We start from the raw sequence: 16114 nt of genomic DNA on the forward strand, positions 1-16114 counted from the left end.
GAAACCATGGGTGTGCAGCCCAGGTAGATGAAGATTATATGCATTTTGAATAGAGAAATGCAATTTCAGGTTTTGTTATTTAATGTTTCAGAACACAAATTGGAAAAGCATCAGTTTGGTTAAATGAATTCCCTGGCCTGGGGCCTTACCCCACATAGTGTGGATAGGAGATCCATAAACAAGTTTCACTGCTGGCATTTTATGCAGACATTATCTAATTCACCTCCTGCCCTTTTGTAGTTGCATAATACAACGATAATGGAGTTGTTGACTAATCATTGCTATCAATCTCTATCGGTTACAACGGACCCAGACACGACACACAGGAAAACCCAGTGACAGAGAGCTTTGGGAACCCAAGATCCAAAGTTACTTATTCCTCTCAAGTATTGCTACATCTACCATGTCATGTCTCAATTACTCACATACTGCCTCCCACATTGTTACTTTTGAAATACATTTAATTTACATTTGAATGAATCAATACTAACTGCTTCCACCATCTCTCAAGGTAGTCTGCTCCACACATTGACCACTTGCTCAAGATTAGTTTTGAATTCAGCCTATTCAAGCACAGGTCATGCCCTCTGCTTCTACCATTCTGGCAAGATGAAATAACTTCTCATGACCCACATTATTTGACCTCTTCAAAATCCTAAAAAAAAAATAATCTCATCACCGCTCAGTCTGTTTTCCAGCAAGAACATGCCCAATTTACATAATTGCTCCTCATAATTTCGCACAATACGATTGCTTCCTTTCTGTATCCTTTCCATACCTGCAATGTAATTTTTGCATTGTGGCAATCAGAATTGTACACAGTATTCTAAGTGTGCTCACACTAATGAATTATAAAGTGACAGGATTACCTCTCTTTCAGCTCAATGTTGACCTTTCAATGCATCTCAACAACCAATGTGACTTCTAGTGCCAGATCACCTTGATCGGTCTGAAGCCATGCCACTGTTTTTCATGTTGCTGTCAGATTCCAGTAGAGAGTAAGCCATCTTCCTTCAGTCTATTCATCTACAATGATCTGAGTCTAACAGCAAGAAATTAATTTTCTCTGTCAAACACCAAACCGACATTTATGTGGACAGTCAACAGCATCAATTCTCATTCAAAATCAAATTAAGTTTTCCTCCAATAATCAAATGAATATTAGGGGAACCCAGACAAGTTGAACAGTTTGTCAAGTACTCTCATTTGAAGAATTTGAGCAAAGTTTTTGGAACTGTTACTGGAGTGAGGTGGGGGGAGACTTTTATTTTTTAAAAAGCTTGTTGGTGAAGGCACACAGAAGGTGGGCATTAAGTACTGAAAGAACCCAATATTGTACTAAAAATAAAGTTGAACTGCTCTGTAGCTTTACATTATCTTACAAAACTATACAGCTCATTGAAACATATAATCATAACAGAAGAGTGTTGTAATGCATAAAATATAGTCCCAGTTATTTCCCCAATACAATTCTAATGCATGTGTACAGCACTGCAAGTTTAAAGAAAATTTGATTTATTTACACATATGCTTTAAAAATCAACTTTAACAAATACCTTAAATATAAAACATAAAAACGCATACACAGAAAGTCCACATACAAAACAGCCACATCCTTTCCCTTTTCTTCTTTGTTGGACAACACCATTTGGACCAGTAAGCTTGTTCAACATGGGGTTCTCAAGTTAGATGTTAACAAGTTCATTTTGAAATTTAAAAAAAAACATTAGCTCTGGATTCTCTGAAGTATAATTTGATTGAATGATTTGACCTCCAGTCTTTGAGCAGGCAATGCAAACTTTTGCTTTATAAAGAGCAAAACTGTTCTCAGCAAATGGCGTTAAATTCTTTTTGAAGATTTCCAGTTAACTTAATGAACATTTTTCAAGTTTCCTTTCCCTGATCATCATCTTCAATCTTTTTGATTTCACTCTTTAAATAGTTGATGGCTTCACGGCTTGCTTTCAATCTTTCTTTAAACTCTGCAATTTCAAAACTGGTCTTCTTCTTGGCAGCTTCCAGCTTTTCCCTGGTTTTCACCTCAAGCTCTGCAACTAAAAAAAAACACACATAAGAAGCATAAATTTTATAAGACTACCAAATTTAGATATTTTACATATTTCACTCTTGTACAGAATTGCTGACAGTTGTTTAAATGGTCTCAAAACTGCCAGGGCAACTATTTCTGTGTACTTTAAAGCACCCTTTTCAATAGCTTTGAACTTTTGGGTGATTTATATATTGAAAATGAATTGCCTTTGGACTTGGACTCATTTAGTCCCCCCACCTCAAAAGGTAAATCATTTAGGAAAAACAAGGAGTTTAAAACAAAAATAAATCATTCAGTTTCAAATCAAGAAGTACTAACAGCTGAAAATAGATATACTGAAGCATAAACCAGTTTTTAATGATTCTCAAATTAAATGCCTTTCTCAGGGAGCAGGGTTAAGACACATTGTTGGCCCAGTTAAGCAGAAGCTTTACTCTCCAGCTGGCCTATACTATACCCAACTAGGATGTGCTTGGCATTAAAACTGGTTGAACAAAATGGATAAATATTCTAATCATACTACAGATTATCCTTACACCGAGGAGCTTTAAAAAAACATAACTTACAAAAATAAAGGAGGGCAGGAAGGGAGAATAAGAGATGAAGGAAATACACACAGATTATGACAATACCTGTAACAGAAATAGTCAGTGTCAATCACTGGCTGTTGAGTTCCTCACTGTGTTTAACAACTGTATCATGTAAAGTGTGAAGGAGTAATCCTGACCATCAATCTCTTGTGTGCTCAGTTAGCTGATCCAACCTACTTTGAAAACAGGAGTAATACAAGTGGCTTCAGTGACTAGGGAGTGGAAAATCTGCCAGGGTTTTCACTTCCAACTCCTAAACCAGTAGGTGGACTTCAGTTGTGGACAAGATTAAGCTTGGTGTAACTTGCACAGCTAATTAACCTGCTGAACAGAGTCTAGGTTCATACTTAAAGGGCTAAGATATTGAGGGACTGGCAAATGGCCACCACCTGTGTAAACTACCCTGGGGGATTTAGGTCATACACAGCATAAGCACTTTCCAGATCCTCAGGACATCACAAAGTGCTTCAAAGTCAATAAATTACTTTTGAAGTGTAGTCATTGCAGTTATGTAGGCAACCACAACAGCCAATCTTTGCACAGCAAGGTCCCAAAAACAGCAACCAGTTAACCAGTTTAGTTGGTGTTACAAACTAAGAGCTGGAAGGTGGGAATTGGCTAGCCAGCTCTTTTTCAGCCAACACAGACACCACGGTTTGAACGGTCTCCTGTGCCGTAAATCTTTCTATTTAATTTGGACTGAACATTGGTCAGCACACCTAGACAACTTGTTGCTCTTCTTCATTAAAAATCTTCACACCCACCTGAGCAATCAACTTCAAATCAATGTCTCATGTAAAAGCCAGCACCTGTGACAGTGCAGCACTTCCTGTACTGCACTTAAGTATCAGCCCTGGTAATGCACTCATGATCTGGAAAGGGATCTGATTACTTTTATTGTTGAATTCATGCTATGGGTGCTCCTGCACTGCTGGCCCATAAAATGTATATAGGTGGGTGGTGAGAAGTAGTCTTTCTGTATTAAACTGGTCGCATTACTCGTTTTCGTCATTTACGATAATTTGGAGATGTTCATCTGAGTCACATCTACTACACAATGCCAAGTATTTACAACTATTTGATGCAGACTGCTCAATTGGCAAAGAGAACCTTGAACGTGCAATATTTGATAATCGGGCAGCAACAACAGTGGCACTTAAAAAATATATAATTGACTATGAAGCACTTTGGAATATCCAGAGGTTCCAAAAGGCACTATATAAACGCAAGTCATTCTGTCAGTAGTCACAAAGGGCAGTCTGAATTTATACTTGAGGAAAGATTGTAATCACGATCATATATAAGAATTACATAATTGTACTTTTCATGTAATTTAACTATACGGATATATTAACAGGATCTTACACTCAGTTTCATGTTTGTAGGCTCCAAGTGTCAATTGTCGAGATGTTGTCAACAGCTGTTGCATCATTGCAGTGGGATCTTGGAAAATCTAGATTCAAACATGGTTAAATGTAATAAATTTTGAGTTAGATTATCTAGATTTCTCTGTACATTTTTAAAACCACAGTGGTAAACTGAAGGCATTACTGTTACTTTTCTGTCAGCGAAAAATAATTTTTTTTACAAAAGATTTTGTTCTATTCCGAGTTACGTTACTCTGATAGTATAAAACGTTTCAAAATCGAGGTCATTGGCCTTCAGTATTCTGACAAAATTAGGACAGGCGTCTCAAGAACGTGCAATATTTTCAGGGAACTTTCAACCTCACAAGAAAGTTTGAAAACTACCATTGCAGTCCTTCAAATTTGAATAAATTGCAATTTTAAGGACTTAGTGAAGAATCTTTATATTCAGTGACCCTACAAGAAAACTTCTTGTGCTTACCATTTCATCATAAAATTCAGAGACCACTGTCTTTTTGCCCAACATTACATTACTATCAGACTGAAACAGCTTCAGCAAGTGATAGAGAGTCACCTGTTTACAACAGAAAGAGCACAGCTGGTTATTTAAATACAGAACATTTGAACAATGCGATACTAAAATCAACAAAATAAGATGTTACCGAGGAGTTGATGCATACAGGAAGAAAGTTCAAGCCTTTATGTTCAGGTGTATTCAGGCTAATTCTACAGTAGGTCAGACACAGTCTCCTTAGTTGTTGTAACCCACATTCAGCGACTTAAAACTGTGAAAGCACTGGGTTAAAAGGATGTGCTTGTGAAGTGTCACCTCATATGGAACATTAACCATTGGGGAAGAATTTCAATGGCTATTATCCCACATTTGCGCTGCAACTTTGACCATCTCTGTGCAGTTTCGGCTGAAGTCACAGAGTGGGGAAATACCCCATTACCTTTAAAGACAGGTATAACACAATTTTGGAGAAAAATAACTACATTTGCACCTAACCCCCAGCCTCCCCTCAGTTCCCAATCGCACGATTGCTATCACCCTATAGGAAGATACCTCACCGATATTTTGCCCCTCCCTGCTGTGAGGGGAAGAGAATCAAAAGAAGAGTTGTGGCTGAGACTGTATTAGAGCAAAAAGGGTGAAAGAGAGAGATTTAATTTCCAAAAATCCAACTGCAAGTTGTTAAACTTAGGGTACAGTATCTATAAATGCTATTCTTCGCTATCAAGATTTTTGCTAAGTTTGAAATTAGAAATTTGCTAGTTTCTTACCGGTCTTTCATTCGGATCTATGAAGAAAATTTTGATTATAATTTCAAATTCACCCCATCCAGTTTCAGTGATTTCATATGGTGGCTTGGTAACAACTGGAGCGGGGATAAAGAAAGGTAAATCAACTTCTTAAAAGGTGTTTTACAGAAGTCTACTGGATTGAAGTATTCAACATATAGAGCAGAATTGCTGCACAAAAATGTATTTTCATCTCCGCAATTCCACTGAAAGTTTGTAAATCTCTTTTTTTTTTAAACAAAGCTTGTTCTGGAGATGCAGATGACACTAGCAAGGCAGTATTTAATGCCCACCCCTAGTTGCCAGAGGATATTAGAAGTCAGCCACATTGAGAGAAACTGAAGTCACATATTGGCTGTATTCCTTCCTTGAAGGACATTGTTGAACGTTAATGATACCTGCACCTCATGCTAGCTGACATATGACCAGACTTGCTGAATCCAATTTCCTGTCCGTGATGGAATCGGCACTCGCAACTTCTTGTTAGTCCAATATCTTAATCATCAACCCCCCCCGCCAACCCCAACAAAGATTCTCCACTACGCAAGAAGGAATCCATTCATTCTCAGAAAAAAAAAGCCAAGTGCTGATGTGCACCAAAGTTATGATTTGGTTGTATATTTTACAGTGTTAGAAACTATGCACAACTAGGAAAGACATAAAATCACCTAAAATTTAGTACAGAATCCCTTTGACTTTACAGAATGTTTTTCTTTCATCATTTCATCTTGCATTATTACTGAAGTTTTTTGAAACCATGGGATTAGAATCATTTAAGTGCAGTTCAGGATAATCACAGATATAGCATGCTTTCTGTCTGTGTGATCTTCATGGCAAAACTTGATCTGTTGATGATGTCTGTTAACAGCATAACACCTTATAACAAATTAGTTCAGAATACCACACAGATCACAGTAATTGCAATTCTAGATTACAAAACAATTATTAATACGCGTAATTATCTTCCAATATCCAGTTCTGGCAACAAACTTACAACAGAAATATTAACCTGTCTTTAGAGATGAACCTGTATATTTCCAGCAATTTGTTTCTAATTTTTACAACTCTGCAAAATATGCTTCAGTAAAATTTTTTTTTAAAACTTTTTTTTTAAAAAAAAACTTGCCTCTCAGGGGGTTTCCATAGCTTTCATGCAACTTGAACTGAATTTTCTTTACATATGCAGACATGTCCTGCAACAAAAAATATTTAGTGCTCATCAGGTTGGTCTCTTACAATTAAAAAAGTATAAAAATAGTGTGAAGACATTCTGATCATAGAGTGGGGCTTGAACCCATAACCTTATGATTCAGCTGTGAGAGTGCTACCACTGAGTAAAGGCTAACACAATGAGGCAGCAAACCAATGACTTTCTTGATCCGTATAGATCAGTGGCTTGCTGTTTTAACCTGAAGTTTATTCTTTGATATCAGGGGAATAGGAATTTTATAAACACAGAATACTCATGATTTAATTTTCCCGATGAGGCTCCTGCCGGGCTTTATTCACAAACTTGAAGCAGTACCAAAATTAATCACTTAAAACGTAAAACAAAAACTTGGCTAGAAAGGTCATCTTATTCAATTCATGTTAGAGTGTACAAGGAATGATATGGTCTGAAAGAAAGTATGATACAATGAATTATATGTTTTGCTTCACAATGTGTTCCATACACTGTTACAGTTTTTCTAATATACATACCAAGGACTAAATAGCAGAACTCACTTCATTCCTGTAAGGTTTTACATACACCGTCCACTGATGAGTGTGTCCATCTTCCTCTCGTTTCTTTCCAAAATAACGAGCAACGTTTCCAAAGACTATTGGTTTAACTATTGTGACACCCTATAGATGTAAGAATATTAAGAAAATATGTTTTAGTTTCTCAATGTTTTCTAAATCTTAGGGAATGTTGTGCTCTTAAAGAAAAAAGTACAGAAAAGAATGCAAGAAAGCAAAAAATTATATACTTTGATACCAAGTTGCAGCAAACAATGCAAAAGGAACATATTAAAAGTAGTCACCCCTCAATCACAAAGCAGCCTTTCTTGTTGAGAGTTAAGTAACTTACTCAAGAACAACTCCCATCAAGGAGTAATTACGATAGTGATCGAAATCAAATATTAGCAATCCACAGATGCAAAGCTGCAGCAATTTACAACACTCACCTGAATTCCTTGGATTAAATATTGCCCAGTAATCAGAGATCAACAGATTTTTGGTTGCTAAGAGAATTGAGGGATATAGGATAGAGCGGGAAGATGGAGGTGAGATAGATTATCAGCCATGATTTTGCTGAATGGCTGAGCGAGCTCAAAGGGCTCAAATGGTCCACTCTAGCTCCTACTTCTGATGTTCTTACTTAAATCACTCTATGAATATCGTATGGTATGCATTAGTATATTTTATGCCCAAAATGAATACACTCAGTTTTATGCTGGCCTTGACTCCAGACGGGACACTTAAGACAGCATATTGGAAGGCACTTATGGATCTATGACCCAAGCAAGAGTCAGTGGATATTAGACATGTTGGCAACTGCACGCCATCCATCTGTACTGTGTAGGTTCAAGATCGTCACTCAGCACAAATCAAATTTATTAGGTCTAATGGTTAGGATTTGGCACGAGCACTGCCATGGCCCAGGTTTATTACGAATATACAAATGAATTAAGAGCAGGAGTAGGCTACTCGGCTCCTCGAGTCTGCTCTGCCATTCAATAAGATCATGGCTGATCTGATTGTAACCTCAGCCCCACATTCCTGCCTACCACCCGATAACCTTGCACCCCCCCCAACCCTTGTTAATCAAGGATCTATCTAGCTCTGCCTTAAGAATATTCAAAAACTTCACTTCCACCACCTTTTGAGGAAGCGTTCAAAGACTCACAATCCTGAGAAAAAAATTTCTCCTCATCTCGGTCTTAAATGAGCGACGCCTTATTTTTAAACAGTGATCCCTGGTTCTGGATTCTCCCACAAGAGGAAACATCCTCTCCACATCCACCCTGTCACGACCCCTCAGGATCTTGAAGGTTTCAATAAAGTCACCTCTTATTCTTCTAAACTCCAATGGATACAAGCCTAACCTGTCCAGCTTTTCCTCATGAAGGCAACCCACTTATTCCTTGTATTAGTCTAGTAAACCTTCTATGAACTGCTTCTAACACATTTAAATCTTTGTTTAAATAAGGAGACCAGTACTGCAGACAATACTGCAGATGTGGTCTCACCAATGCCCTGTACAACTGAAGCATAACCTCCCTACTTCTGTAATCAATTCCCTCACAATAAATGATAACATTCTATTAGCTTTCCTAATTAACTGCTGTACCTGCATACTAACCTTTTGTGATTCATGCACCAGGGCACCCAGATCCCTCTGCACCTCAAAGCTCTGCAATTTTGCACCGTCGAAAATAAGCTTCTTTTCTATCCTTCCTGCCAAAATGAATAATTTCACATTTGCCCACATTACACTCCATTTGCCAGATCTTTGCCCACTCACTTAATCCATCTATGTCACTTTGTAGCCTCTTTATTTCCTCTTCACAATTTACCTTCCTACCTACCTTTGTGTCATCAGCAAATTTAGCAACCACATTGCTTTGGTCCCTTCATCCAAGACATTTATATAAAGTGTAAAACGTTGAGGCCCCAGCACTGATTTCTGTGGCACACCACTCATCACCCCCTGCCAATCAGAAAATGACGCCCATTTATGCCAACTTTCTGCTTCCTGTTAGCCAATCTTCTATCCATGCCAATATGTTAGCCCCTAAACCATGAGCTTTTATTTTCTGCAATAACCTTTGATGTGGCACTTTATCAAATGCCTTCTGGAAATCTAAGTACAGTACATCCATTGGTTCCCCTTTATCCACAGCACATGTGACTCCTTCAAAGATCACCAATAAATTGGTTAAACATGATTTCCCTTTTACAAAACCATGTTGACTCTGCCTGATTGTCTTGAATTTTTCTAAGTGCCCTGCTGTAACATCTTAAATAATAGACAGGGAATGAGGCTTTCCTGGCACAGACACAATGGGCCAAAAGGCTTCCTTCTAAATTTCTATGATTATCTTGGCCCAGCATCAAAAGACTGTACAAATAAAAAGAGACCAACTCTCATTTAAAGAGAAAACTTTTATCCACCTTTTAGAAACACTGGCAACACTGAGCATGGTGGCTGGTACTATTTGCAGAGATTGGTACTTGGCACAGAACCATAAAGTAAAGCCGTTTGATTGAAAGAGAGGAGCAACCTTAAAATTTCACAGCACAAAATGTACATTAAGTTCATTTCCAAAATTTCCCAACATTTTTCCCTTCTGTTTACTACCAGCTTGATCTGGAAATGCTGCATAACGGATTCCATAATATACCAAATTTATCACGAGATTATGTAATTATAAACATGATGAAATGAGGGGTTGTCCTCCCAAGAAATGACAATGGTGAAGTTAGGGAAATTGCTGAAATACTTAACCATTGTTTTTCAACAATGCTCACAAAAGAAATGAGAGAAATCACAGAATGGTTATAGCACAGGAGGCCATTCAGTCCAGTGTGTCTGTGCCAGCTCTCTGCGAAAGCAAATCGCCATTTTCCTATAACCCTGCAATTCTTTTCAGATAATTATTCTATTGTCTTTTGATGGCCTTGAATGAATCTGCTCCCATCGGGAAGTGAATTCCAGATCCTAAACACTTTCTGCAATAAAAAGGTTTTCCTCGTGTCACCATTACTTCTTTTGCCATTCATCTCAAATCGGTGCCCTCTGGTTCTCGATCCTTCCACCAACTCGAACAGTATTTCCCCATCTACTCTGTCCAGATCCCTCATGATTTAGAAAACCTCCTTCAAATATCCAAAGAGAACGGTCCCAGGATTTCCAGTTTATCCATGTAACTGAAGTCCGTCATCCCTGCAACCATTTGCAAGAATCTTTGCTGCACCCTCTCTAGTGCCTTCACATCCTTCCTAAAGTGTGGTGCCAGGATTGAGAACAATTCTCCAGCTGAGGCAGAATCAGCGTTTTATACAGATTTATCAAATCTTCTTTTTTGCATTCTATGCCTCTATTTATAAAGCCCAGGTTCCAGTAAGCTTTATTATTTGCTCTGCCACCTTCAATAATTTGTGCACAAATACCCCCAAGTTGTTCTGCTCCTGCACCCAAAATGGGAAAATTGAAAGTATAGGTTAAAGGTGGATATAGTCTGAAAAGGAATTAAATCACAAGAAAGGGCATAATTGGAGCGGTTGCTCTTGCTCGAAGTGGATTGGACTCCTGGCTCCGACAGCTTTCAGGTGCCCGAGAGAACTGGCTGCGAATACTCTAGGGAATGGGGTTCACAACAGGGGGGCCTGCAGCGCTCAAGGTGTTCACAAGAAGATTTCAAGGGGCCCACCAAAAATAGTCAGAGAATGTGTAGAACGTGAGCCTGTGCCCCTCCCTCCAATGACTTTTAAACGCGCTCTTGAAAACCACCACCCACTTGGTTCAGCCGTTGGGAGAGTAACAAAGTTTCGCCACTGGCACAGGTGCAAAAGGTTTGAAGCTGCAACACATTGCTACACCTTGTGTCTTTACACCCGCAACTGAGGCTTGATCTGCCTAGCACCAGCAACAAGGTTCACAATAAGCAAAACAAAAAATAAAGTTATAGTGTATTGTATAACAACTTTTGTTCTGAAAATATACTTATGTTGTGTTCTAGGGGATCAGTAGAATTTTTACAACACGGTGGTGGGTGGGGAAGGGGGGGGGGAGGGGGGCAGGGGTGGCTCAGAAGGAAAATGGTCGAGAACCCTGCCCTAGGGGATATTTTTCACACTTCACTGGACACAGGCCAAATCACAAAGGAGTGGAAAAAAGAAAAAGGATGAGGATGAGCCATCAAATTATGGACCTGTAAACCTTACTGACAACTGTTGAGCTTTAAAGTTTTAATGAAGGACAGAACGCGGGAACATCTCAAATGGTTGGTGTGGGGGAGGGAGAGGGAGGGGTGGTGTGTGAGTTAACATTAGAGAATCAGCAGTTTTAGGAGTAGGAACTCATGCTTGACTAATTTATTGCAATTCCTTGAGGAGGTGACATAGCTGGTAGATGTTATCCAGATGAGTACGTATTACAATGGATTGCTAAATGACTGGTAGACAGACAATAACTGGTTGTAAAACATTGGCACTCCAGTCAGTTACCTGCCTGAGTTCATTGCAGGGGCCCCTTGTTTATAATTTTTATACATAATTTAGAGGAAGGGACTATGAACAAGAAATAGAAGGAATCGACCATACAGCCCCTTGAACCTGCTCTGCCATTTATTAAGATAGTGGCTGATCCTCAACCTCAATGCCACTTTCCTGCCAAACACCCAATTCCTTGGAGTCCAAGATCTATTGATCTCAGCCTTGAATGTAGCCAACGACTGATCATCCACAGCCCTCTCAGGTAAAGAATTCCAAAGGCTCGCAAACCCTGAGTGAAGACATTTCTCCTACTTTCATCCCCTTATTCTGAGATACTGCCCCTCATTCTGGGTGCTCCAGGCAGGGAAAACAACCTCTCAGCATTTACCTTGTCAAGCCCTTTCAAAATCTTATGTTTCACTGAGATAAACCACAGAGTGCACAGGCCCAATCTACTCAATCTTTCCTCGCCCAGAAATCAATCTAGTGCACCTTTGTTTCATTCCATGTCCTTCCTTAGGTACGAAGGCCAAAACTACACACACTGCTCTAAGTTATGGTCTCACCAAAGCCGTGTCCAATTGCAGCGAGACTCGCTTAACTCTTATGCTTCAACGCCCTTGCAATAAAGGCCAATGTGACTTTTGCTCTCCTAATTGCTTGCTGTACCCACGTGTTTTCTTGTACACGGACATCCAAATCCATCTGAACACCAACATTTAACAATTTCTCACCATTTAATAAAAAATGGTTATTCACTTTAGTGGAATAGAAAAACATTTACCTACATTATATTCCAACTCTCACCTTCTTGCCCACTCACAACCTACTGTAACAACCTTTGACCTGGGAGCAGTAAAGTAACAAAAATTTGTAATTTCCTTAAAATGCAGTTGTTTTTAAGAATGTTTGGAAAGAACTTTAAGAGTCTGCAACAATAGGAAAGGGATCAATTGTAATTTTCTTGGATAAGAAGTACTAGTCCATGTTACCTGGCAACTGTTGACACAGAAGCAGTGCCAACAGGAAGGAAGTTAAGACCAGGAGCCATGTGGCAGGCAGACAGCAGGGAGAGCTGCAGACAAAGGAGAGCTACAAGCAGAGGAGCTGGAGGGTGAAGGCGATCAGTGCACAGGTGCAGACACAAAGAGAAAGCAGGCAGAAACGGAAAGAGGAACACATTCTTGTGAGGAAAAGAAGCAAATCACTCTCAGGAAGAGGTCAGTTTTTTTTTGTTTGGCAGAAAAGGAGATGGGAGCTCTTGGTGACACTCTGCAAGCTGGCTAAAAAGGTCTAAAACCTGGAAAACTATGAATAACTTGGAGACATTAAAGAGCTGGGTGTTTTCCCTGAAACGGCCAAATCGTGAACCAGCTGTTATTGGTTGGTTGGTTGAAAAGGCACTCTGGAAAGCTTCACCATCAGGACCGTCGTGACCCGAGGGAGAGAGGGTTCACACCAGCATGTCTTGATGATAATTGTACCATGGAACTCAAAGTTGAAAGCTGTTGTCGGATATGACTCTTGACCTACCCTGCGTGAATAAAGGGCAGCATATAACAGAAATGTATAGCTATGTAGTGCCACATTTGTGCAGGGACTGATGTGATTGCTTAGGACTTATCTTTGTTGTTTAGACTATTTAAAGTGAAATTTACCTTTTTATTTGAAGTATCATTTTACTGTTAATTCATGTGTAATTTGCATTGGTTCTGATTTGTGTTAAAGTAAAAGCTACTAAAAGTCTTGTTGGTAATTTCTTCTATTGGGGTCATTCAGTAAATTTGGTTATTTTGGTTTACGGGTTGCTCCCAAGGGATCATAACAGTATCTAAATCCTTTTCCAGCTGCTGTCCCCTCCTCACAGCTCGCTTTTCCACCTAGTTCTGTACCATCAGCAAACTTAGATACATTCCCTTCACCGAAGTCATTAATCCATAGCTGAGGCCCCAGCACAGATCCATGATGATCACCACTAGTAACAGCCTGCCACATGCTTATTCCTACTCTCCATTTTCTAGACTTTATCCAATCCTCTATCCATGCTATTACATTACCATCAACCTTATGAGCTTTTAACTTGTGCAACAACCTTTTGTACAGCATCTTTTTGTATTCATTCTTGGGATGTTAGTGTTGCTGGCAAAGCCAGCATTTATTACCCATCCCTAATTGCCCCGGAGAAGTTGGTGGTGAGCTGCATTCGTGAACCGCTGCAGTCCTTGTGGTGTAGGTACATCCACAGTGCTTTGTGTAGCAGTTTGATACTGAGTGGCTTGCAATGCCATTTCAGAGGGCAGTTAAGAATCAAGCACATTGCTGTGGATCTGGAATCATGTGCAAGTCAGACTGGCTAAGGATGGCAAATTTCTTATTGAATGCCCTTTGAAAATCAAAATATATTACATCCATTGGTTCCCCTTTATCTACCCAGTTAATTACATCCTCAAAAAACTTTTTTCAAACAATTCCAAACAGCATGTTGACGCTGCCTAAACATACCGTAGATGTCGATGTATAAGTCAACCTTCAAAGTCTAAAACAGCCCTCCAAACACAGGGGTCAACTTATACGTCATTATAAAAGTGAATTTCCAAAAGTGTGGGTGGTCACCATTTTGAAATGTCATTGAAATCTGACACAACGAATGGGCGTGTGTTAAACCCTTGTGCATCTTCGATACAATTGCCTGCTTGATCCCTTGCGCCCAGTTATATGGTACCAGTAAGTACAACATTTGTGGGATGAGAAATTGAGATTGACTAATAATGAAGGTAAAACATATTGTGGCTGAAAAAAGAGGGGGTGGGGGAGGGGGGGAAAAGTGGGGGAATCAACTTATATGCTGAGTATATGCAAAAACATTATTTTTGCGGGGCTGGAAAATGGGGAAACCTTAAATGTTGGGTCAACTTATACGCCGTCATTTACAGTATTATGATTTTCTAAATGCCCTGTTACCACTTCCTCAATAATGACTACTGATGTCAGGCAAACTGTTTTCTCTCTCACTCCTTTACTGAATAACAGTGCCAGATCCGCTATCTTTCAATCCACTGGGACAGTTCCAGAAACTAGCAAATATTGGAAGATCATAGCCAGTGCATCGCATATCTCCGCAGCTATCTCTTTTCGAATCCCAGGATATAGACCATCAAGCCCAGGGCACTTGTTGGCTTTCATTCTCATTAATTTCCCTAATACATTTTATTTTATTTTAAGTTCCTATACCACATGGACTGTGGAAGTTCAAAAAGGCAACTCACTTATCACCACCTTCTCAATATCCGGGATGGGCAACAGACACAACGATTCCCCTTTTTCCATAACATCATGAAAAAAGAAACCTAATCAATCCTGTCTCGTTACACAAAGTACAATCTAAAATAGCTTCTTCCCAGTGTGGCTCCACCACCATCCAAAAAAAAAGTGTCACAAATTGAATACAGTGCCAGACGACGACTTGCGACTTATGACCCTCAATAGATGTTGCCGGTTTGTTCAGAGAAATGGCTGATGAAATTTAGCACAGAGAGAAGGGAGGGGGTGGGGAGAAGAGTGTGGCACAAGGTTACCAGATAACGGGCAGGCAGAAAGTTTATCCCTGCTCGGGTTCTCTCTTTTTTTTTTCCCCTGCAGACATACCCGAGAGTAAGATCATGCTGGATATTTACTCGACGTCGAATTTGCACCTTATATTTTTCCCACCTCTTTCTTGGACAGCCCTCTTTTTTTTTTAAAAAAAAAAGTTCTTCACGTGAGAGACTAAAGGACAAAGCAGACACCATCTGTGCTCGGGAACTGCTCCTATCCTATCCTATCCTATCCTAACCTATCCTATCCAAGCTCACCGTCTACTTCCCCAACGACGGGCAATACAGATGAAAACCATCTAGTCCACGCAGCCTCACGTAACATCAATTCTCTGCGGGGAGTATAAAATTGACGGCGTTGTCCGATTTCCAACAAAAGGAGTCGCTTATCCGGCTGGTTGGCGATGCCGCATAGGATCGTTAATAACAACTCTTTATCACTGTACCGTTAACATGTCTTAGAAATGCTAGAACTTTCTCATGTTTTCCTGCTCTCAGAGCGGGAGAATTTGCTGCTGGCGAGCCCGTAAAGACGCTTTTACCTTCACTCGCCCTCCCGAGTCAGGACCGAATTCCGCCATTCTCTTGAACATATTGTTGGGAGCGACGCCGCTTCCGGAATCAGACCCAAGCCCGCGGTTTCTCGGCAGCACCGGCTGGAGCCACTAGGCCGCAGCGGCCTTCCCTGCCCCCTGGCCCTGGCCCTGGCCTCGCCCGGCTTACCGCTCCCCCTGCTGGACCCTGGGGGGAACTGGCCCGCTTCGCCTCACTCTCTCCGCGAAACGCTGCTCTCCTCAGTGACACGGAGCGAAGCCGGACCGACCGATCGCCCGCCTCTCGGAGTTACCTTCACTTTTGGCGCCACCGGCTTCACTCCCTCACCAAAATGGTTCCACCGCGTTCCCTCATCGCCATGACGGACCGCACCCGCCGTCGCGCTCCCTCATCAACATGGCGGCCGCCTCGTTCCCTCCTCAACATGGCGGATACATCCTCTTGGCTCATTCCCTC

At 40.3% G+C, this 16114-nt stretch overlaps 2 protein-coding genes across 2 annotated transcripts in view; both read right to left on the minus strand.

Moving 5' to 3' along the window:
- Positions 1 to 1498: 1498 nt before the first annotated feature.
- On the minus strand, positions 1499 to 16005 carry yeats4 (YEATS domain containing 4). The gene is made up of 7 exons (XM_041215917.1): positions 15646 to 16005; positions 7035 to 7154; positions 6436 to 6502; positions 5292 to 5386; positions 4489 to 4581; positions 4006 to 4093; positions 1499 to 2054 (listed from the first exon to the last, which is right to left on the minus strand). Exons 1-7 carry the CDS (start codon positions 15694 to 15696, stop codon positions 1885 to 1887), a joined length of 684 nt encoding a protein of 227 aa, XP_041071851.1. The 5' UTR covers positions 15697 to 16005; the 3' UTR covers positions 1499 to 1884.
- Positions 7034 to 16114, minus strand: part of cpsf6 (cleavage and polyadenylation specific factor 6) — a 78294-nt gene continuing 69213 nt past the window's right edge. The window contains exon 10 of the mRNA XM_041215916.1: positions 7034 to 7154. The gene's annotated coding sequence lies outside the window, so the exon portion shown is untranslated. The remainder of the gene's footprint in view (positions 7155 to 16114) is intronic.

This window comes from Carcharodon carcharias, chromosome 21, assembly GCF_017639515.1.
Source record: "Carcharodon carcharias isolate sCarCar2 chromosome 21, sCarCar2.pri, whole genome shotgun sequence".
Taxonomy (NCBI): domain Eukaryota; kingdom Metazoa; phylum Chordata; class Chondrichthyes; order Lamniformes; family Lamnidae; genus Carcharodon; species Carcharodon carcharias.

Excerpts from the sequence above, each read along its gene's own strand:
- yeats4 (XM_041215917.1), bottom strand. The coding sequence starts at position 15,696 with ATGTTCAAGAGAATGGCGGAATTCGGTCCTGACTCGGGAGGGCGAGTG. Across the intron at positions 6,503-7,034 it reads TAAAACCTTACAGGAATGAA|GACATGTCTGCATATGTAAA; the intron begins GTGAGTTCTGCT and ends TTTTTGTTGCAG. Across the intron at positions 4,094-4,488 it reads CTGAATTTTATGATGAAATG|ATTTTCCAAGATCCCACTGC; the intron begins GTAAGCACAAGA and ends GTTTGAATCTAG.